This window comes from Nicotiana sylvestris, chromosome 12 (genome assembly GCF_000393655.2).
Source record: "Nicotiana sylvestris chromosome 12, ASM39365v2, whole genome shotgun sequence".
Classification (NCBI taxonomy): Eukaryota; Viridiplantae; Streptophyta; class Magnoliopsida; order Solanales; family Solanaceae; genus Nicotiana; species Nicotiana sylvestris.
In genome coordinates, this window is record NC_091068.1 from 41,012,446 (window position 1) to 41,037,388 (window position 24,943).

The 24,943-nt window shown below is 41.2% G+C and overlaps 2 protein-coding genes across 2 annotated transcripts; both read left to right on the forward strand.

Moving 5' to 3' along the window:
* The first annotated feature begins 382 nt into the window (after positions 1-382).
* Positions 383-4,476, forward strand: LOC138882945 (uncharacterized). Its single transcript, XM_070163592.1, has 3 exons — positions 383-584; positions 3,889-4,142; positions 4,201-4,476. The coding sequence occupies exons 1-3, from the start codon at positions 383-385 to the stop codon at positions 4,474-4,476; spliced, it is 732 nt and encodes a 243-aa protein (XP_070019693.1).
* Positions 4,477-5,130: 654 nt separating this feature from the next.
* Positions 5,131-5,643, forward strand: LOC138882946 (uncharacterized). Its single transcript, XM_070163593.1, has one exon. It carries the CDS (start codon positions 5,131-5,133, stop codon positions 5,641-5,643), a length of 513 nt encoding a protein of 170 aa, XP_070019694.1.
* Positions 5,644-24,943: the final 19,300 nt, after the last annotated feature.

Consider the following 24,943-nt stretch of genomic DNA (forward strand, 5'->3'; position numbering starts at 1 on the left):
GTCTCCACTCCCATATCAACCTACCCCAAATTACCAAACACCTTCGCCCTCTTACCAAACTCCACCACCTACTTACCAATCACCTCCACCTCCCACATATCAGCCTACTTTACCCAGATATTCCCAACCCGTACATGTCTACCAAGCCTACAATACTCAACCCTCTCACTATCAATCACCTCCCACTCACCAAAATGTTCCTAGACCCCGACCAAATTTCGACCGCAGACCTCCCAAACAATATACCGCCATTGCCAAACCAATTGACCAACTGTACGAAAGGCTCAAAACTGCTGGTTATGTCACCCCTATCCCCGCTATAACTCCTGAAAACCATTCCTAATAGGTCAATACTAATAAATCATGTGCATACCATTCCGGCATGAAAGGGAATACCATTGATGAATGCCGCTCTCTGAAAGATAAAATCCAAGCACTAATTGATAACAAGATTATTGTGGCAAAGGAGCCCTCTTCGAATGTTCGCAATAACTCTCTGCTAGACCATGAGGGTGGAGGTGTTCACATGATTGAAATAGAGGATGATTGGGATCCCAAAGGATCGATCGATTTAATCACAGAAGGTGACGAACCAAAAAAGCCAATAGTCACCCTTAATCCGATTGTAGTCTAGATTCAGCTTTCTGGGGACGCTGAGGTGAACATGTCCATACCACTTGAGTTTGAAACACCATCCTCTACAAAGATGCCAGCACTGATCGAGGTCGAGTTTAGGTCCCCGACAAATGTACTTGAACCATTTGAAGTTGCGGTCTTGCCTTCCATAATACAGGCTCCGTTCGGAGTAAAGGTGCCCATTCTAGTAGCAATGTCGGCTATAATGCCATTCCATACAAATGCCATACCTTGGGACTACACAGCCGAGGCAAGAAGGAAAGGGAAATCCAAATCCGGAGAAGCAGTCGTGGCACGGGGTATGACAAGAACCGGCAGAGTATACACCCCGGAACATTTGGCTGAATCAAGCAAGCAGGCCACTGGACGACCAACCATCTCTGAAGTTGGGCTCGATGATCTCTGGAGAAAAATACAAGCAAAGGAGTACTCAGTCATCGATCAGTTGAACAAAATACCGGCACAAAACTCTATCCTAGCTTTGCTGCAAAGCTTCGATGTACATATGAACGCCTTGTTGAAGGTGCTGAGTGAGGCATATGTACCGAGCAACATCACTGGAGGAGAAATGGCAAACATGGTAGGGCAGGTATTGGAGAGTCACAAGATCACTTTTCATGAAGATAAGTTTCCACCAGAAGGGTTGAGTCACAACAAGGCGCTGCACATCACTGTGCAATATGAGATTATTTCATCACTAGAATCTTGATTGACGGTGGGTCCAACCTCAACATTTGTCCGTTAGTGACACTCAGGACATTGGGAAAGGGGCTGCATGAGATCAGAGATGGGGCCATCAATGTCAAAGCTTTTGACGGTTCCCAAAGGTCCACTATTGGGGAAATTAGCTTGTGTTTGCAGATAGGGCCTACTTGGTTTGATGTCGAATTTCAAGTAATAGACGTGCCAGCATCTTACAACTTGCTTTTGGGACGGCCTTGGATTCATGCCGCTGGGGCTGTAGCATCGACCCTACATCAGGCAGTGAAGTTTCAGTGGAATCACCAAGAGGCGATCATTCACGGCGATGGTAGCAATCCCATATATAGTCACCAAACCATCCCAGCGATCGGAGATAGAAGAAAGATAGATGGAGAGACCTATCACCACATCGAGCGAGTCAATGCCATTGATAAGAACAAATGGTGGGACAACAAAACTAAAAGCATATTGCACTAGAGCGGATATGAACCTGGCAAGGGACTTGGCAAGAACCTCCAAGGGACCGTCAAACCTATCAAACTGAAGAAGCATGACACCACTTTCGGTCTGGGATACAAGTAAACTTGGGAAGAGTTCAACAACTGGTCGCCACCATGGCGCAGCCCTTACTACCCACTGGAGTAGCCAATACCACATTTGGAACAAACTTTCTAGTCAACCGATGTTATATATGGGTCAGAAGAAGAGGAAGCACTGGCATCAATGAGGAATTTATTCGTGGAAGACAACGACATAGATTGTTGTGTTATTTTCAAGGAGGAAGGGGAGGAAGGCCCTTCTATATAAGCCGTAAGCCGAGGAGCATGCCTCAACAATTGGACCATCAGAACCACAGAGCTCGGAAAGCCTCGGGCATTACTGTTACTTATCTTGATGAACCAATGATTATGATATGCAACGAGACGACACAACAAATGGACATAGATTCAGAGGAAGATAACATACCGGAAGACATTGTTAAAGAGGTTGAAAATTTTGAGACCAGACCTAAGTCCAACCTGGATGAGACCGAGGTTGTTAACCTGGGAGATGTAGAGAACGTCAAAGAAATGTGAATCAGTGTCCACTTATCGCCATTAGAAAAGAAGGAATACATAAAATTTCTAAGGGAATACGAAGACATATTCACTTGGTCGTACGATGACATGACTGGTCTGAGTATATCTATTGTGGCTTACAAACTGCCAACCGATCCAACATGTCCATCGGTAAAGCATAAGCTGAGAAAGTTCAAGGTTGACATAAGTTTGAAAATCAAGGAAGAAGTCACTAAGCAAGTCAAAGCTAAGGTTCTCAGGGTAGTAGAATATCCGACATGGTTAGCCAACATCGTGCCAGTACGAAAGAAGGACGGGAAGGTCAGAGTCTGTGTCGACTACCGGGATCTCTACCGGGCCAGTCCAAAAGATGACTTTCCCTTTGCCAAACATACATATCTTGATTGATAATTGCGCTAAGCATGAGTTGCAGTCATTCGTGGATTTCTTTGCTGGGTATTATCAGATCTAGATGGATGAAGAAGACACTGAGAAAACGGCTTTCATTACATAGTGGGGAATGTACTGTTACAAAATGATGCCGTTCAGGTTAAAGAATGCAGGGGCCACCTACATGAGGGCCATGACTACTATTTTCTATGATATGATACACAAGGAGATTGAGGTGTATGTAGATGATGTCATCATAAAGTCCAAGAAAGCCACTGATCTCACGGAAGACTTGAGGAAGTTCTTCAATAGACTAAGAAGGTACAACCTGAAACTGAATCCCGCGAAATGTGCATTTAGGGTTCCTGTTGGAAAACTACTTGGGTTTATTGTGAGTCGCTGAGGGATAGAACAGGATCCATCAAAGGTCAAAGCTATTCAAGAACTACCACCGCCAAAGAACAAAAAGGACGTAATGAGCTTCTTGGGGATACTCAACTACATCAGCCGGTTCATAGCTCAATCTATTATCATCTGTGAGCCAATCTTTAAGATGTTGAAGAAGGACGCCACTACCAAATGGACTAATGACTGCCAGAGGGCCTTCGATAGAATCAAGGAGTACCTATCCACACCGCCAGTTTTGGTCCCACCCGAGCTAGTTGACCCCTATTACTCTACCTTGCAGTGCTAGATGGAGCGTTCGGTTTTGTTCTCGGGCAACATGATGAAACGGAGAGGAAGGAGCAGGCCATCTACTATCTTAGGAAGAAGTTCACCCCTTATGAGGCCCGATATTCTCTGCTAGAACGCACCTGTTGTGCTCTAACTTGGGTAGCTCAAAAGTTAAGGCACTATTTCTGTGCCTATACTACGTATCTCATATCAAGGATGGATCCGTTGAAGTACATCTTTCAGAAGCTCATGCCCACTGGAAAGCTAGCCAAGTGGCAAATCCTACTGAGTGAATTCAACATTATCTACGTGACTCAGAAAGCAATCAAGGGACAGGCTTTGGCAGATCATCTTGCCGAGAATCCCATGGACGTAGAATACGAATCCTTAAAGACGTATTTTCCTGATTAAGAGATATCATTCATAGGAGAAGACACTGTAGAATCCTATGACGGTTGGAGAATGTTTTTCAATGGAGCAGCAAATTTCAAAGGAGTTGGCATAGGAGTAGTCCTAGTATCAAAAATTTGTCAGCATTATCCGATGTCTGCCAAACTTAGATTCCCTTGCACCAATAGCATGGCTGAGTATGAGGCCTGCATCATGGGACTCAAGATGGCTAGTGACATGAACATCCAAGAGTTGCTAGTGATCGGGGATTCAAACTTGCTTATACATCAGGTCCGAGAAGAATGGGCAACAAGAACTCCAAGATACTCCCTATCTGCATCTTGTACAGGAGTTGAGAAAGAGGTTCACAAAGACAGAGTTCCAGCATGTTACCAGAATCCAAAATAAGTTTGCTGATGATTTGGCTACCCTATCATCCATGATACAACATCCAGATAAGAATTTCATTGACCCTATTCCAGTAAAGATCTACGATCAGCCAGCTTATTGTGCTCATGTCGAGGAAGAAGTAGGTGGAAAAACTTGGTTTCATGACATCAAGGAATATTTGGCGAAAGGAGAATACTTAGAGTTTGCAAACCCTATTCAAAAGCATACACTTTGAAGAGTATCCAACAATTTCTTCCACAACAGAGGAATCCTGTACATGAGGACACCTGATTTGGGATTACTAAGGTGTGTTGACGCAAAGGAAGCATCTAAATTACTAGAAGAAATCCATGCTAGGACCTGCAGGCCACATATGAATGGTTTTGTCTTAGCCAAGAAGATACTTTGAGCTGGTTATTTTTGGATGACTATGGAAACGGACTACATCCAGTATGTCCAGAAGTGCCACAGCTGTCAGATACATGCAGATATGATAAAGTTTCCTCCAAACGAGCTTAATGCAACAAGCTCACCATGGCCGTTCGCCGCTTAGGGAATGGATGTTATCGGACCAATCGAACCTGCCGCATAAAATGGGCACAGGTTCATCCTAGTGGCAATTGATTATTTCATCAAATGGGTTGAAGCAGCATCATACAGGGCAGTGACTAAGAAAGTCGTAGCAGACTTCGTCCGCGACCGTATCGTTTGTCGGTTCGGAATTCCAGAGTCAATCATTACTGATAATGGCTCCAACCTCAACAGTGATTTGATGAAATCCATGTGTGAAACCTTCAAGATCAAACACAAGAATTCTACAGCTTACAAACCTCAGATGAACGGATCTGTAGAGGCTGCCAACAAGAATATCAAGAAGATACTAAGGAAAATGATAGAGAAGCATAAGCAGTGGAACGAGAATCTCTCATTTGCTTTATTGGGATACAGCACCACAGTCCGCACATCGACAGGAGCAACCCCCAATATGTTGGTCTACGGTACAGAGGCAGTCATTCCCACCGAGGTGGAAATTCCCTCATTAAGAATCATACAAGAAGTAAAGCTAGAAGATGCAGAATGGGTGAAGAATCGTTACGAGCAGCTAGCTCTTATAGATGGAAAGAGAATGAATGCAGTTTGCCATGGTCAACTTTATCAGAATAGGATGTCCAGAGCATTCAACAAAAGAGTCAAGCCAAGACAGTTCACACCGGGGCAGCTGGTGTTAAAGAAAATCTTTCCATATAAAGATGAAGCCAAAGGGAAATTCTCTCCCAATTGGCAGGGTCCGTACATAGTTCATCGGGTTCTCACAGGAGGAGCCCTCATACTTGCAGAAATGGACGGAGAAGTTTGGCCAAAGCTGATCAATCCAGATGTAGTCAAGCGATACTATGTGTAATCTTTATGCTTTCCTTATATGATGTAATTTGAACTACACATGACTTGATTCCCGTTTAAGAGGGGATACGTAGGCAACCCTATGGGTTCGGTCACAATTCAATAAAATTTTCATTTCCCCCCGCTATTGGAAATTGGGGCAGAATTTTTAGGAGGACCCTCAAAATTCCGAAGTGATTTCAGCCATTCGCCGCGAGCAGCCGTCAAAAGAAGTAACCCAGTAAACTGGGGCAGAATTTTGAGGAGGACCCTCAAAATTCCATAACAAGAAAGGATGCAATGTCTTGGACCACGTCGCATGTCGTTGGTTCATCTAAAAGAAATTATCCTTAATTATGCATTTATATTTTTTCTAAAATCATGCATGTGTATTTTTGAAATCGCTCTGTTTAGCAATGCTACCCCAATAATACATGCAATATCACCAGATCAAAGCTGAGCAGGTCAAGCAAAGTCAGTAGGGATACGAACTAACCTTTCCCCTTTACAAAACTCACGATTTTCTTTGGATGTAGGTACATGAGTTGGAAAATCATTGAATATACTATACACTCATACTAATCAGGAATTCACAGTTGCTATATGCACAAAATATCCCCAACATCCACAATATCGAAATCAGATATCAGCTAAGAAAATACTACTACCGCCTGCCTTTAATTTCTTGCATAAGGCTACCATTTTGCCTTCTGAGACTAAGCTCTGTCTCCATCTGTATTCTCTGCATTGCATAAGGCTACCATTCTGCCTTCCGAGACAAAGCTATATCTCCATCTGCATTCTCTGCATCGCATAAGGCTACCATTCTGCCTTCCAAGACTAAGCTTTGTCTCCATCTGCATTCTCTGCATTGTATAAGGCTACCATTCTGCCTTCTAAGACTAAGCATTGTCTCTATTTGCATTTCTTGCATTGCATAAGGTTATTATTCTGCCTTCCGGGACTTAGCACTGTCTCCATCTGCATTACATAAGGCTACTGTTCTGCCTTCCGAGACTAAGCTCTGTCTCCATCAATACTTGCATGGCTGAAATATCGCCACTTCATTTACACCTTGCATTGGCTGAAAGATCGCCACTTTATTTACACCTTGCATCGGCTGAAAGATCGCCACTTCATTTACACCTTCCATCATCTGAAAGATCGCCACTTCATCTTGCATCGGCTGAAAGATCGCCACTCATTGCATTTCATTGGCTGAAAGATCGCCACTTATTGCATTTCATTGGCTGAAAGATCGCTACCCAACTGCATCTCATGGTTTGAAAGATTGCCAAATTATCCGAGGGCATCATTGTTCAGAGGCACCATTTGCATAGCCCGAGAACACCATGCCATGGCCTGAGGATCCCTTTTAATCTTTTGCATATTACTATTCAAAGGCATCATGGTTCGGAGGCATCATCCTCATATCCCGAGAGCATCATTTCATGGCCCGCGAATCCTTTATTATACGCTTCATGGCCCAGGACATCATGGTCCAAGGACGTTATCCTAACCGTCCAAAGACATCATTCATGGTCCAACAAGAACTTGCATCATGTTTAAATTTACGCACAATATACGCTTGTATTGCTTATTTACAGGTAAACCGGCTAGCAACGGCCGTCTCAGTAGGAGCAATCCCGCTCCCGTTCCCGCAGCCTAGTAGACTTTGACCATCCGTCTCAACCTAAATATCTCGTACGTTTTTTGAAAAAATCTCTATCGGCATATTCCTCTGATGGATCCTGAACTACATATGGCCTGATTCCTGTAAGACCAGGGATATGTAGGCAGCTCAGGAACCAGAGCATGGTCAGATTCTTCAAACCATTCCGTTCGGTCAAATTGGCCATCATATCTTTACCCGACAACTCTTTCATCCTTCCGGGTAAAGAGGGGCAGCTGTTGATACCCAATTTTTTCCTGTACATTTTATATATGCAAAATACTTTAAATATATCCTATGTATTCATACATAGGTACATCCAAATGTTTTAGTATTTTTCCTAATTTTAAAAGATTTTTTAAATTAATTTATTGCCCTATTTTAGCAGTACAAAAACTAATAATTATTTCCAAAATCATCATTTTGGTGAACAATTTATTTTATTCTCATATTTATACCAAAACATAGCTAAGGTAATTTTTACATATCTTTTAAAATTTATTTAGTATTTTTAAAAGCTAAATTGCATATAATTGCAATTTTAGCCTATCTTAAGATTTAATTACGTTTATAATTGAAAATTGATTCTAGTATTTTTAGTTTAATATTTATACATTATTAATTAATTTAGTACTTTCAATTTGTTTTCAGAAATCATTTTACTATTTTTATAAAATAAAAGGGAGAAAATGACTATTTAAATACTAGCCCTATCTTATTTCAATTTTAGCCTAAAATCATCCCCAGTTAACCCCAATTTCAAATTCAAATGGGCCAGCCCAATTCCTAAAATAACCCGCCCCTAACCGCTTATCCAACCCGCCCGGTTCCCCCTTTTGATCCAGGCCGTTGATCATTTTGATCAACGACCAGAATTTCCCCTTTCCTTTTTTAATTCCTAAACACCTCCCAACCCTATCCCATTTCTCACCAACCACCGCATCTGAATCCTCTCATCTCTCAAACTTTCTCGAACCTTCCCCTAACCCTAGCAGCCTCTCATCATCCTTACCTCAAAACCCACCGGAATCCATGGCTTCTCAGGCCATGGAAACCTTATACTCACCTCCCTTTGCTCTTATACACTTGGTCCTTGAAGATTCGAGGTCTGACCTCGAAGGTTTTCGTCCATAACTCCACGGATTCAAGGTTCTACGGCCATCTTCGGCTTTGCTCCGGTGTATCCTGGTCTTATGAGCCTGTTTCTGACTTCTCCGACTCAGATCGGAGACTTTTTCAAAGCCTTTCTCATTCTAGGGTTCTTCTGAAACCCTACCCCTTCGAGGTTTTCTCTAATTCTTCTCTTAGATCTATTCTATATCTGTGCACTACTTGAGTTTTTAAACGTTTTCCTCAATTTTTCTTTCAAAAATTACTTCTTTTCGATTTAGGGTTTCTGAAAAAACTTAAATGTTTCTCCGACTCTTATTTTCCTTTCTTTGTGTATATTTGTCACGCATGTGCTTCTACGGCTTTCTTATGCTATACATTTTCTTCTATTCTTTGTTTTTTTACTCTGTTTTGTACCATGCTCGCATGTTTATCTTCCTGTATTTTCCTATTTGATCTTTTGCTATGCTTTTTCGGTATTTTTGTGTTCTTCTACTATATGTATTTCCTACTGAGTTCTTAAGTTTTGTTTGCCTTCTACTGAACTTTGTCTGAGTTCTTCTAAAAGACCTCTTTAAACATGTTTCTTCTACGATTTTCTTAAGTGTTATACCATCTCTTTTCTCTTCTGAACCTTGGCTAAGTTCCTTCTAAAAGGTACTTTCTTCTTCTATATCTCTTATTGTGTTCCTAAGTGTTATTTCTTTTTCTTCTACTGAACCCTGTTTAAGTCCCTTCTAAAAGGTTTTCTTAAATATGTTTCTTTTATTGTCGTGACTATTCTCTCATTATGCTCCTACACTCTGTCTGCTTTGAATGTTATTTGTATTTGCTTGTCTTCTTATGAGATTCAGAAAAGAAATCTCTGAGCCTGTTGCCTCCTCATCTCTATATTCGACTCGAGTCGGAAACTCTAGAATTTGGGGGTTTCCTCCGAGTTTGGTCATATGATCAAACTAGGGTTCTGTTTGAGGACCCTTGACTCTTTCAGACTTATTTCTAGGTCTATGAACTAAGTGTGAACTTCTTTTGTTTGCACACAATTCTGATTCTCCTACAGAAGACTCTTCTATTGAATAACATGACAAATTTCTTCATGTTTAACGTGTCTATGTGCTTTTATATACGAGGAATCTTTCTTCAAAATGGTTTTCCAACTTGTGATTGATTCAGAATTCCTTTTAATAAGTTTAATTGATTGGTACTGATTTTCCTTAAGTCGAAATCCTTCCCATCTTTCTGACCTGGTTCATTCATACGAAATCCTCATTTCTGATTTACTAGTTGTTAACTGATTTCCTTTCCTTATTTTCACAAACCATTTACTATGAAGACTTTGTCCTTAAATAAACCTCTATGTATTTACCCCTCTTGTACTGACCTAGAAAAGTTTTGATTGACCCCTTTCCTTAATTATTTTGCCCGTTTGAAATCAGAATCCCTTAATTAAAGGGAGACCTTGCGTTATTGATTTCCAAACTATTTTCTTACCTATTTCTACTTGCTTTCTGCACTATAAAAGGGCACGACCCTTATGCACTTCGAGACACCTTCAATTCAATACTTTTACACTTCAGACTTCACAATTCTCTTCTAAACGCATAGTATTCTGATTGCTCGTTTACACTTTGGCTTTACAAGACTACTACTTTCTCTTTGTTTATTTTCTCTGAAACTGGTATGTCCTAATTTTAGTTTCAGCATCCTCAATGTGTTTACTTAAAGTTTTTATATCCATGGTTACTTTACTGCTTATGTAGAGTTCAATATTTAACTTAACATGCCTATATTCTACTGCCTGTTTCTACTGTGTATCTTTGCTCCCTACCCCATTACCCCTATGTGTTTGTAAGTGGTAACTTAGGGCATGGCAACATGAGTTGTTGCCCATGACCTAAGTTCTGAATCCGTGAGGTCCTAACCTCTAACAGGCTGAAGGGTGTGCCAGCATATCCCATTGTTGAGTATCCCTATCAGTCTGCTTTTCTTGTATTCTTGCAAATTCCCTACTCCCATATACCCCTCAAGGCACTGATTTCAAGTTATTCCCCTCTTCCCTTTCCCTTTTTTTCCCAGAATTTCACTCTTACACTCGCACTCTTTCTTAGCTTCTAAGTTCTGCCCCCTCTTGTGAGCCTTGCCTTGGGACCTTGAGTTCCCTCTGAACTTGGACACTTGAGGGCTGGCCCTTCCACACTGCACTATATCCTAATCTGGTTACAAATTTGGGTGTGAGCACTGCTCGGAGTCCCTATGAGGCTCTTAGGGAACTCTGTCACATACAAATGAGAGAAAGGACTTGGTTCATGATCTCTTGAAGTTGGTCTGTCTCATACTTCAGACATGGAGTCTGAATTAGGCTCCCTTTCGTTGTACTTTAATTGCTGATGTAATTTTGCTTTTCTTATTCATTCGGGGTTGTAATAACTTGTAATAAACGATTGGGGACGGCTAATGAAAAGGGGAGGGAATAAATGTATGCAAATGGTAGATAACTTGCCTATAGGTTTACTAATTTTTGTATTCACATAGATATCTTGCCTATAAGATTATTAATTTTTGCATTTACATCCTGTCTACAATTTACTTATAAATTTCTGCATATCATGTAGACATCTTGCCTATAAGAGTTTCTTTCTGAATCTATGCACTCACATATAGAAATCATGCCTATAGAATTCTGCATTCGCATATAGACATCGGGACTATAAGAACTTCTGCATTTTTATCTTTAGATAACATATCTATAAGAATTTCTGCATAGATACCATGGCTATAGGATGCACATGCATGTAGATAATATGACTATAGGACATTTCTGATTCTTTCCTACTCCTCTCTCATTAGGCAAACATAATTATAGGCCTTAATAATCAGTGTAAGTAGATATCACGTTCGTAATAAAATACAACACCTAGACAACATGTTTCTGCACTTCTCTATGATAGTGTTTTAAGTTAACAAACACTTAGAAAGCATGCCTATAGGGGTTCTAATCAAAATCGGAATTGCCTCGCTCGTTTTAAGTTTAATCTGTCAGTAGTAATGCGTTATCAATCGTAGAACTTGTTTTATTCTGCTAAAATTTGAGACCTTTCTGTAATTAGTTTACCTCTTTGTTTATGAAACCAATAGATATCATGCCTATAGGTTTTGCCTAACACTTAGGCAAGCATTAGGGTAAAAGTTTTTAACTGTACCAATCTTTATTAATTACAACCAGCAGGCAGGTCTATACCTTTAGGCTTTTACCATTTCAAGCTATTACTGTGACTTTACATTTCTTATGTGCCTTATTTGTTTGATATCTTTAAGCATTTAATTCCCCCTTCTACTGCAAAAACTAACTTGCCTCTTGTTTCTTTCCTTTGTTTTTTTCACTTCTTTCCTTTACTGCACTCCTTTATTGCTGTTTTAAATTATTGTAATTATCACTTCATGAACGTGCAAATACGTTACGACTTGTTTTTATTATTGCATAAGCATGCTTTCAACATCATATTCCACTCGTGCCAAACAAATACTATAGCAACGCTTATAATGAGTGGTTGCGCTCTTCCGATATTATCACCCTTTAAATACGGCAAAGGCATATTTACGGGAAAACCAGTCGATCAACGGTGTAGTCAACGGTTCCGTGCCTTTCCCTCTTGAGTTGTCCGCTCAAGGGTACCAGTCTAAAACCCCCATAGAAACCTTACTCTGTTTAATTGTGCATACATCATGGTCAAACCTAGCCGAGTCAGTTATGTTGTTCGCATAATGACTCTTTAAGATAGCCTTATCCAAAGTCCACTTGGTTTCCCAAAAACCGAAACTGACACTTGTCACACCTCCTTTTTGCGCGCCCCGCCCCGAAGGGTAGAAATGCGCGAGGGAGTTTTTCCAATTTAAGTGACAATATTCGAAATGAGATTATTTATTTAATTCAGAGTCGCCACTTGGGAAAGGTTTGGCTTTTGGTGTCCCAAGTCACCGGTTTATCTTGAAACCCAAATCGAGGAAATTTTCGACTTTTCCAAATGAAGTCTGCGAACCAGAAATTCTAAGTAAGGAATTCTGTTGACCCGAGGGAAGGTGTTAGGCACCCTCGAATCCCGTGGTTCTAGCACGGTCGCTTAAATTGTTATAATGGCTAAATATCGGATTTAAATACATGTTCTGACTTATGTGCTTTTATTAAGTTTAAAACCGCTTCTATTATTATCATTTATTTTTATAGAATTGCAACGTCATGAAAATGCATCTCGAACCACGTCACAATCAATGCACCCGTAATTGTTAACACATTTCGACTCCGTTGAGATTTGGATTCGGGTCATATCAATGTGCACCCGAGTTTAAGATGGTTAAATTATTAAGCCGCGCCTAAAGAGTCTAGCGCGTTATTATTTTTGTAGAAGGCCATGAAATTCGCTAAACGGCCTATCCCGAATTCTAAAAATTTATTATGGTTATTTATTGAGGGCCCCGCAATTTTGCGTTTTATTTGGCGAGGCTCGTCTCTATTTTAGAAAGGATATCCTAAAGTGGCTATATTTCTAATGCGTTTGTCTCTAAAACTAGAAGAGAAAGGTACATGCTAATTTAATTATATGTTTTGGCCTAATCCGGATTCTTATGGTTAATTATTTACAAAGTTGAGAAAACATTATACTTCAATGGAAAAATGCTTTAATTTGACAAGGAAATCCGTTTATTCTAACGAAATACAACACTTAATCTGAACAAACATCTTTAAGTCGAATTTAGATTAACTTGCTTAAACAGGGTTAATAGAATTCCTTACCAAAGAATACTACCGATGATATTCAAAACTAGTCCTATAAACTACCTAAAGAAATCGAAACTGGGTGATTCAAAGCTGTATTATATTTGGCTAGATTTAGCAGCCATTTGCCCCTACTTATTCAAAGCATGCTGAAAGAATGAGTTCAATTTTAACAATCATATTAAATGGTTTCACATTCCATGAACTGCATTTACATCTTGTATGCTACTTAAACGAATCAAATACCACAGTTTCAGATCAACATAAACATTAACTAAGTACAAACTTACTAATGTATTCTCTATTAGGCTACAAATTAAAGGATTTATACATCTTTAACGATATTCGCAAAGCTGTAAGTAAGGCAACAGATGATTAAAATTTCTTCAGATCTTTCGATTCAACTTTCATTGCGACATCAGTTACATCAGACAGATTCGAAGTGTGTACCTGAGGAGATGCTTACAATGAAGAAAGCAAGAGAGTCAGTTGAGCAGCAGTGCAAGCGAAACAGCAGCAGTAACAGACAAATAGCAGTAGGGCAAATTGAACAAAAACCCAGTGCAAGAGGCAAAATGGCAGAATGACAGCAATGACCAGTAGTCTAGAAACAGAAATCCAGACAATCCAATTCCAAGAGGATCAACCAATGCAAACCAAACTAGCACACTTAGCTGATACTTTGACAGAAAACAGAATTGAATGAACAGGTTGGGCAGACTGAGAATCGAACAAAAGCAGGAAGAAAACCAGTTTCTGATTTCTGTATTTTTTTATCCCTCTCACTATCTCTTTTCCTTTCAAAAATCCAATGTCAATTTTCAGTCTTGAAATCTATTTGGGCTATCAAAAGAATTCTTTTCCAGTTTCTGTTTTTCTGAACTTAAACTCTCAGATGTTCCCTCTCAGTGTATCTCTCTCTGTGTATTATCAATCTGTGTTCTTATCCCCCTTAGTTCTCTCTCTATCTCTCCTGTGTTATTATCAAAAAATCTCCCCGTGTCTGTATGTTATCCAAATCTCCTAAACTGATGGAAGTTCTCCCTTTTATAAGCCTAAGGTCTGCCCTTTAACAGCCTGTTAGACAAACAGAACAACCCTCCCATGTGCTATCACATTTTCAGATTCCACTTGGCTAATTAAGTATGAACAAAAACCCCATGATATTCCCTGGCAGAACTCACTTTAAGTAATGTTTATTATTTCTGAAACTAAAGTAGAGTATGGGCAGCATAATGTGATCTGACATCATATGCTGTCAACTATTTTATTCAAAAGCCCTTATGCAGGGCACGGGCTGTGCACAAATGCACCTGTGGTGTACCAATGCACATGTTGTGCACAAGTGCACATGCCCTGCAATTTCAGAACTGTAACTAAACAAAACATTTGATTTTACATTTCTGATTCAAATCAACAATTATAAGTACTAACTCAGTTCCTAATTGATTCAAGCAAATGTGTCCAGAAGCAAATCGATTTGTTATTGTTCAGGCAGTTAAAACTAATTGACGACACATGTCGACTCGACTATATTTATCATAACATGTACAATCGTAGCCAAAATCAGACCTTTAATAGTATCACACAAGGGGTTCAGATTGCAATGCTAAAACACAAATGACCTTGGGAGCTAATTGAATGACCAATTACGAATTCAATTGATCACACAGTTTACACACACACATTATGAAGAAAGACTTGACCGAATACAGAGGTCCGGCCAAGGTGGACAATAGCAGTTCAAAAACAAAAAACAAAAGTTTGGCCATACGGACGGACCTTTAACAACACACAAACATACGAACTGAAATAAAGAAAAGAAAATTAACTCACCTTAAAGCTTTGAAAGAACAAATCAGAAAAAATCCACTGGTGTTTGAACAGATCCTCCTTAAGGCTGAACGGACTTTAATCGAAGTGTTTCTCAGATGAGAAACACTTCGATTAAGATCCATTAGACCTTAATCTCTTGGTTTAAACGAGATACGGACCAGTGACGAGGAACCCTAAGGTTCCAAAAATTAGATCTGGGATTCATGCTTCCCTGGTCAGATTCGGACCAAACCAAGCGTGGTTTGGTCACGAGGGGGGTCTGGGGAGTGTCTGGTGTGGAACTGGGGTTAAATGGTGTAAGTCAAGTTTCGACTCGAATCTTCAAACGAAGATTCAAGAAGGTGGGAAGAGATTCGAGCTAAGTGGTTAAAAGATCCAGGTTCAGGATGGCAAGGGGGTTCTATGGTGTTAAGGGTGTGGTCACCGGCGTCCATACCGCCGGCTTTCATGGCGAAGGTATACAGGGGCGGCTAGGGTTTGGAGGACTGAGGTCTGTGGAGGGGACGACTAAAGCCTGGGGGTTCGGATAGGGGGGGCAGGGTAAAGGTTATAGGCTTATATAGTTAGTGAGGGATCGATTCTTGGCCGTTGGATGGGGTGAGATGAAGGGTCAAGATCTTTTGGCTGATAGGGAACGGTGTCGTTTCAACCTAAAGGGGTTTGGGTCGGTCCGGGTGGAATGGGTCGGGTTTTGTTTATGGGTTATGGGGAAGTGATCTCGGCCGTTGATCAATCTGAGATCAACGGCCCAGATCAGACTGGATTAAAACGGCGTCGTTTGGACGTTCTGGGTGTCAGCTGGTGTGGACCGGGTTACACATGGGGTTTTGGGTTTGAGTTTGGGCTTTGAATTAAAATTAAAATAGGCCCAACCGATTTTTAAACCCAATTCTGCATCTTTTTTTTTTATTATATATTTATATATATATATATTTTATTTTATTTTTAAAACAAAACCTAAGTAAATTAAATTAAAATTACATAAACACTTAATACAATTATTTGCACACATATATCAAAATATTTAAAGCAGGTAAGATCGAACAAAACAACAATCACGGAACAAAGATGCATATTTATGATTTTTTTATTTAATAACCGGATTTCGGTTCAAACAGCACATGACACACACATTTTTTGTATTTTGTTTCAATAATAAAATGGGCAAAATTATAGATAATTAACAAAAAATGTCACGTGAAAGATCCGAAAATTTTATAGCAAGACCGATCACTATTATTTTGTTTCTTTTGGAGTGATTGTCGCGTAAAGCAAAAATCACGTGCTCACAGCTGCCCCTCTTTGTTCGGAAACACGAAGAGTTTTCGTGCAAAGATAAAGTGAGCGGATATGAGCGATTTTTGCCTATGGACTACTCCGTGTGAAGCATGTTTTGAAAGATCTGACCGAATCTTTGCTTCAAAGATTTCCTACATATCCTGGGCTAAACAGGAATCAGGTCAATGTAGTTCGGGAAGCTTCGGTAGCTGGGACTACCATGGGATTGCAATGCTTGTTGTTACTGCTGTTGCTGTTGTCACCTGCTTTACTGACCGCCTTATTACAACCAAAGAAAAATTGAAACTGAACTAAACACTTATATGCATGTCAACTGCTAGTTACAAGATTCCTATCTATGATTCTTTTGCGACTTGATCTTGGGTCTTAGCTGATTCTGCTTGTAGACTCCGATCTAAATCTTGATGCTTGCAAGTTGTAGGTGCTTGTTTAATCTCTGGGATACTGAGTGAGACGTGACTGGCGGGGTGCGGGACCTTAATCAAATCTTGGAGCGATCCGCCTTCCATTTTCTCCGGTGTCTCGGGACATCTTTTTTCTTTTTTTTTTTGATTCTGAGTTGAGACTCATCTTGTGGGTCGTTTCGATCCGTGTGGCTCGAGGTTAGACCTGCGGGAAAAACAAACGAACGAAACTTTCTGCCCCAGTTTCACTAGGAAAATTTTGTGAATTATTCGCCAAGAAGTTCATAAAATTGATGAAAGAAGGTATGAATGCTTAGTTTAGGGTTGGAGCCCTAATACCGACTAGCTGGGAGAAGTTCCGTTTAGAGTTGAAACTCTAATACCGACCAACTGGGGAAAAGTTCAGTTTAGGGTTTAAAAACCCTAGTGCTGACTAAATGGAAAAATTCAGTTTAAGGTTTAAAACCCTAATGCTGACTGAAAGGAAAGAGTTCAGTTTAAGGTTTAAAACCCTAATGCTGACTAAAGGAAAAATTCAGTTTAGGGTTTAAAACCCTAATGCTGATTGCATGGAAAAGATCAGTTTAGGGTTTAAAACCCTAATGCTGGCTGAAAGGAAACAAGTTCAGTTTAGGGTTTAAAACCCTAATGCTGACTAAAGGAAAAATTCAGTTTAGGGTTTAAAACCCTAATGCTGATTGCGTGGAAAAGCTCAGTTTAGGGTTTAAAACCCTAATGCTGGCTGAATGGAAAAAAGTTTAGTTTAGGGTTTAAAACTCTAATGCTGACTAAAGGAAAAATTCAGTTTAGGGTTTAAAACCCTAATGCTGATTGCATGGAAAAGCTCAGTTTAGGGTTTAAAACCCTAATGCTGGCTGAATGGAAAAAAGTTCAGTTTAGGGTTTAAAACCCTAATGCTGACTAAAGGAAAAATTCAGTTTAGGGTTTAAAACCCTAATGCTGATTGCATGGAAAAGCTCAGTTTAGGGTTTAAAACCCTAATACTGGCTGAATGGAAAAAAGTTCAGTTTAGGGTTTAAAACCCTAATGCTGACTAAAGGAAAAATTCAGTTTAGGGTTTAAAACCCTAATGCTGATTGCATGGAAAAGCTCAGTTTAGGGTTTAAAACCCTAATGCTGGCTGAAAGGAAAAAAGTTCAGTTTAGGGTTTAAAACCCTAATGCTGACTAAAGGAAAAATTCAGTTTAGGGTTTAAAACCCTAATGCTGATTGCATGGAAAAGCTCAGTTTAGGGTTTAAAACCCTAATGCTGGCTGAATGGAAAAAAAGTTCAGTTTAGGGTTTAAAACCCTAATGCTGACTGAATGGAAAAAAGTTCAGTTTAGGGTTTAAAACCCTAATGCTGACTAAAGGAAAAATTCAGTTTAGGGTTTAAAACCCTAATGCTGATTGCATGGAAAAGCTCAGTTTAGGGTTTAAAACTCTAATGCTGGCTGAATGGAAAAAAGTTCAGTTTAGGGTTTAAAACCCTAATGCTGACTAAAGGAAAAATTCAGTTTAGGGTTTAAAACCCTAATGCTGATTGCATGGAAAAGCTCAGTTTAGGGTTTAAAACCCTAATGCTCGCTGAAAAGAAAGAATTCAGCTTAGGGTTTAAAACCCTAATGCTGGCTGAATGAAAAAAGTTCAGTTTAGGGTTTAAAAACCTAATGCTGACTAAAGGGAAAATTCAGTTTACGGTTTAAAACCCTAATGCTGACTGAAAGGAAAAAGTTCAGTTTAGGGTTTAAAACCCTAATGCTGACTGAGTGGTAAAGTTCAGTTTAGGGTTTAAAACCCTAATGCTGGCTGAATGAAAAAAGTTCAGTTTAGGGTTTAAAACCCTAATGCTGACTAAATGGAAAAGCTCAGTTTAGGGTTTAAAACCCTAATGCTGATTGCATGGAAAAACTCAGTTTAGGGTTTAAAACCCTAATGCTGGCTGCATGGAAAAGCTCAGTTTAGGGTTTAAAACCCTAATGCTGGCTAAAGGAAAGATTCAGTTTAGGGTTTAAAACCCTAATGCTGATTGCATGGAAAAGCTCAGTTTAGGGTTTAAAACCTTAATGCTGGCTGAAAGGAAAAAAGTTCAGTTTAGGGTTTAAAACCCTAATGCTGACTAGCTGGGGACAAAATTCGAGAACAACAACTGACCTCTTTTTTTTTGAATTTTCTTGTTTTAGTAGAAGATAAAAGGGAGTTTCGTGGAAACTTACCTTTCGAGTGAATTCCTTATTGCCAAAATATTTCTTGTACCCATGTACCTTCTTCTTTGGGCGACACCTGCTTCTTGCACGGTTGTCTTGGATTACACCTGTTTCAACTTTTCAGACAAAGAACAATTGTTAGTTCGGAAATGACGGTCGGTTTGGTGACCTTGATCGTTCTCTGTGGCTTTGTTGCGTCTTCATTTCTGTTGCGAAGTCCCGCCGTTGATTTGATTCATATGCCGAAAACCTTTAGACCGCTCAGGCTTTGTATTTCCAGATTCTGTGATGATTTGCCTCGTAAGGCTCTTTTTTCTTTTCTCTTTTTTTTTCTGTGTCCCGTTTTGCTTGGAGGTTCTCAACGGGGATTTTATTGGAGGTATTCTGTGGGGATTTGTACAAAGGAAAGCTCTGTGGGGGAAATATTTACAAAGTGGATTTTTTGTGGGGATTTTTGTACGACGGGGCATGCTGGGGATTTGTTTCAAAGCGGGCTTTCTAGGGTTTGTTGGGGTAAGTTTGTTGGGGAATATTTACAAAGGGACTCGCTGGGGATGTGCTGAGGAAATTCCAACGGGGATTTTTTTTTTTTTTTATATTGGGGAGACTCTGTGGGGGATTGTACAAGGAGAGACTCTGTGGGGATTTGTACAGAGGGAGACTCTGTGGGGATTCATCCGAAGGCGGACTTGCTGGGGGAAATTTCTCTCTTTCCTCTTTACTTTAAACACCATCAAACATCATGATTCATCAGGCTTGGACAAACGTACCAACGAAACGAGGCGTTTTCCTTCATGAAACGGAATTCCGTGCAACTAGACCTGCCACCTGTCCTTTCTGGTACATCTAGAACTTGGGTTTAAACAAAAGAGATTCGAAGAAAAACAAAGAAAAGATAAAACGAATTTCAGAAAAGGAGTGCCCCCTTCGGGACGAGAAAGACTTATCTGAGGAAGATAATGCTGGCTTTAAATGACATGACATGCTCTTTGGACTGGACGCCTGACTTTCCATGAACTTGCGTTTCCCTGAACCAGAACGGATCTGTGATTCCAAACCGGTGGAGCTTTGCCGAGACCTCCTTGGGGTGGAGTCATTCTTTTCGGCCAACAGCGCCCTTTGCGGGTTTTCGCCGGCTGACCTCTCTCATTTCTCTTCCTGTCATCGCTTGATAGCACTCTTTGTGAGTTTTTACTAAACAAGCTCTCTCATTTTGGTTTCTCTACTCCCGTCGCCTCGTGGTGCCCGAAGGTTTTCACCGACGAGACTCTCTCATTTTATCTCTCTCAATTCAGAGTGTGCCGGTCTCCATTTGTGACGCTTATTGGTTTCCCACTATCTTTGGTAATTGATCTGAAGGCTTGTGCTTGGTAAAGAGAGGTAGATGATACTAACTTCTAAACTGCTCGACGTGCCCCGGTTTCAATTTCAGGGTGAATGGGATTTTATTGTTGGTGTGACTGAACCTCAGGGAGAGGCTGCCTACGTATCCTTTCGGAATCAAGTCAAACGTAGTTCAGGCCTCAATCAATGTTTTGTTTTATTAATTTTTTTTTTATTTTTTTTTGTAAGCGGCTCAAAGGTTTGTAGAGAGAATTGGACAGTGTTTGGGGAGTAGTGGGGAATAAAACCTTCATCATTTCAAATGTGTCAAGACTACTGGAGTATAATTCAGACGTAGTATCTCTTGACTGCATCCGCATTTACTGCTGTGTCGGGGTCATTTCCTTCGATATCACCTAAATACAATGCTCCTCTCGGCAATATCTTCCTTATGATGTATGGGCCTTTCCAATTTGGAGCAAACTTCCCTTTTGCTTCCTCATGATGCGGCAGAATACGCCTCAGTACCAGCTGACCTACTTCGAAATTCCTGGGTCGGACTTTCTTGTTGTAAGCACGGGCCATCCTTCGTTGGTACAACTGTCCGTGACAAACTGCGGCCATTCGCTTTTCATCAATCAAAGTCAATTGCTCTAATCGAGTCTTGACCCACTCGCTGTCTTCGATTTCTGCTTCGACAATGATTCGAAGCGAAGGAATTTCTACCTCTGCCGGTATTACAGCCTCGGTCCCATAAACCAAAAGATAAGGAGTCGCTCCTACTGATGTGCGTACCGTAGTGCGATACCCCAACAATGCAAATGGTAACTGCTCATGCCACTGTCGGGAACTTTGGATCGTTTTCCTCAAAATCTTCTTGATGTTTTTGTTCGCCGCTTCCACAGCACCATTGGCTTTCTGCCGATAAGGGGTAGAATTCCTATGCGTTATCTTGAATTGCTCGCATACATCTCCCATCAAGTGACTGTTCAAGTTTGCTGCATTATCTGTAATGATAGTCGCAGGAATACCGAAACGACAGATAAGATTTGAGTGTACAAAATCCACTACAGCTTTTTTAGTGACCGACTTGAGAGTGACAGCTTCTACCCATTTTGTGAAGTAATCGATGGCAACCAGTATAAACCTGTGTCCATTCGAAGCCTTTGGTTCGATTGGTCCAATGACGTCCATGCCCCAGGCGACAAATGGCCAAGGTGCAGACATGGGATGCAGCTCCGTGGGAGGTGCATGAATCAAATCACCGTGCACCTGACACTGATGACACTTCCGAACGAAGCTAAAGCAATCCTTTTCCATGGTCATCCAGTAATAACCTGCTCGAAGGATTTTCTTTGCTAAGACATACCCGTTCATGTGAGGTCCGCACACACCTGCGTGTACTTCGTGCATGATCTTTCTTGCCTCCTCGATATCGACACATCTTAGAAGATTGAGGTCCGGGGTCCTCTTATACAACAATTCACCGCTTAGAAAGAAACCACTTGCATGTCGCCTAATGGTCCTCTTTTGATCTCCAGTAGCGTGCTCGGGGTATTCTTGTGTCTTCAGGAACCTCTTGATGTCATGGTACCAAGGCTGCGTATTTGATCCCGCCTCGATTACATTGCAGTAACCGTGTCTTTCCTTGATTTGGATTTCCAAAGGATCGACGTGGGCGTTGCCCGGGTAGGGTAGCATTGAAGCCAAAGTAGCAAGTGCATCTGCCAGTTCATTGTGACACCTCGGGATATACCTGAACTCTATTGATGTAAAGCGCTTGCTGAGGTCCTCCACATGCTGTCGGTAAGGGATAAGTTTGACATCCCGAGTTTCCCATTCGCCTTGAGCTTGCCGGATAATCAGGTCAGAATCTCCCATAATCAGTAAGTCTTCGACATCCTGATCGATTGCCATATGCATGCCCATGATGCAGGCTTCATACTCAGCTGTATTATTTGTGCAAAAGAAACGAAGTCTAGCTGTGGCGGGATAATGCTGACCAGAAGGCGAGATCAAAATTGCCCCAATCCCTACACCCTTGGCGTTCACGGCTCCATCAAAGAACATCTTCCAAACATGAGCTTCCTCCGAGACCACTTCTACGGTGTTTACTTCTTCATCTGGAAAGTAGGTATCCAATGGCTGGTATTCCTCATCGACCGGATTTTTGGCCAAATGATCTGCTAGCGCCTGGGCTTTCATTGCCGTGCGAGTGACATAGACTATGTCGAATTCCGTAAGCAAGATTTGCCATTTAGCCAGTCTCCCAGTAGGCATCGGTTTCTGAAATATATACTTCAAAGGATCCAACCTGCTTATGAGGAACGTAGTGTGGGCTTGGAGATAATGTCTCAGCTTTTGAGCAACCCACGTGAGAGCGCAGCATGTCCTTTCCAGCAGAGTGTATTTGGCCTCGTAGCCGGTGAATTTCTTGCTCAAGTAGTAGATTGCTTGCTCCTTCTTTCCGGTTACGTCGTGTTGCCCGAGGACGCAACCGAAAGAGTTCTCCAAGACTGTCAGATACAAGAAAAGTGGCCTTCCCGGTTCTGGAGGGACCAAGACTGGGGGATTCGAAAGGTATTCTTTGACTTTATCAAAGGCTTCTTGACACTCAGTTGTCCATTTAATCGCCGCATCTTTCCTTAACAGCTTGAATATGGGCTCACACGTGCTTGTCAGCTGGGCAATAAACCGACTGATGTAGTTCAACCTGCCCAACAGACTCATCACGTCTTTCTTTGTTCTCGGGGGAGGCAGATCTCTGATGGATTTTATCTTAGTTGGATCTAGCTCGATACCTCTCCTGCTTACGATGAAGCCCAAAAGTTTGCCCGACGGAACTCCGAAAGCGCATTTGGCTGGGTTCAGCTTCAAGTCATACTTCCTTAATCTCTCGAAGAATTTCCTCAAGTCTTGGATGTGATTATCCTGCGTCCTGGACTTGACTATCACGTCGTCCACGTACACCTCTATTTCCTGATGCATCATGTCATGGAAAATGGCAGTCATGGCCCTCATGTAAGTAGCCCCAGCATTCTTCAAACCAAATGGCATGACCCGGTAACAGTAGGTGCCCCAAGGCGTGGTGAAGGCAGTTTTCTCGGCGTCCTCTTCATCCATCAATACCTGATGATACCCAGCGTAACAATCTACGAAAGACTGTATCTCGTGTTTGGCGCAATTATCAACGAGGATGTGGATGTTGGGCAGCGGGAAATTATCTTTAGGACTTGCTCTATTCAGATCTCGGTAATCTACACATACCCGAGTTTTCCTGTCCTTTTTTGGTACTGGAACCACATTCGCCAACCATGTTGTATATTGGACTACCCGAATCACTCCCGTTTTTAGTTGTTTGGTGATCTCCTCTTTAATCTTGTCACTGACCTCAGTTTTGAACTTTCGTTGCTTTTGTTGAACTGGAGGACAATCAGGATGAATCGGCAATTTATGAACCACTAGATCAATACCTAGTCCCGGCATGTCATCATACGACCAAGCAAACACGTCTTTAAATTCAAAAAGAAGTTGAATTATCGCCTCTCGCATTTTCTTGTCCGTGTGAATGCTTATCTTGGTCTCCCGGATTTCTTCCGGGGTTCCTAAATTTACCGGTTCAGTGTCATTCAGATTTGGCTTAGGTTTATTCTCGAAATATTCCAACTCTCGGTTTATCTCCCTAAAAGCTTCTTCCGCATCATATTCTGGTTCTGGGTTCATTAATTCGCAGTTAAATAGCTCATTGTGATCTGGGCGTGAAGTCCGTAAGCATGTCATATTTAAAGCCGCATTATTATAACTGAAAAGAAAGATAAAAGGAAAAATAACAAAAATCAGAACAAAAGAAAGAATGGGAAAGCAACGATGATGATTTTTTTTATTTTTCTTTGGGAAGTTGGAAGACAACAATGTTTACAACTTAGGAATTCAAAACAACAATTGAAAGGAAGAAAACGTTCAAGTTATGTCCTGGAGATAACTTGTGACATAGGAAAGGTGGCAGGACAGGTCTACCCGGACTTCCGTCTAGTCGGGAATGGCGTGGCCTCCCAGTTTTGAAGTTTGGCGTTCGGCCCCACGTACAGCATCTCAGCAGTGCTTGTGCTCTCACCTGGTTGAACCATGTGAGTCTCATAGAGCATTTCCCTCATTGCCCCACATATCTCCTCGATTTCCTCAGCCGTGAAGACATCGTCGTCCTCTTCTTCGGTGTATCTTGGCCTGATGAAGGTTTCATACAAATCCGGCAATGGTTGAGGTAACTTCCAAACCTCATTTCTCCTTTTCTTTGCCCACTCTTCGTCTGCTGGAGTAGGTTTGAAGCCTAGTACGAAAGGTTTCTTGGTGACTGGCAAGGTAATGGGTTCTGTTATTCCCTAAAGGGTTCGTCCAAGCCCTTTCCCTGGCCTAAATCCATGCCGGATCATCTCTTTGGCCACCATAACCGAGGCGTTAGACAAGAAAGGCTGGGGGCAGGGTATTCCCTCTTCGTGCTGCTCTGCCAGTACAATCTCGAAAGCTTGATAGACCGTATGTTTGCTCCCTTCTCTCGGTTCAAGATATGGGATGGATGGGTCCCGATAGATAGCATGCTCATCTTCTCCATGGACCACGATCTCTCGGTCTTCGTACTCGAACTTCACCATCTGGTGAAGAGTGGAAGGCACAGCTCCTGCCGCATGGATCCAAGATCTGCC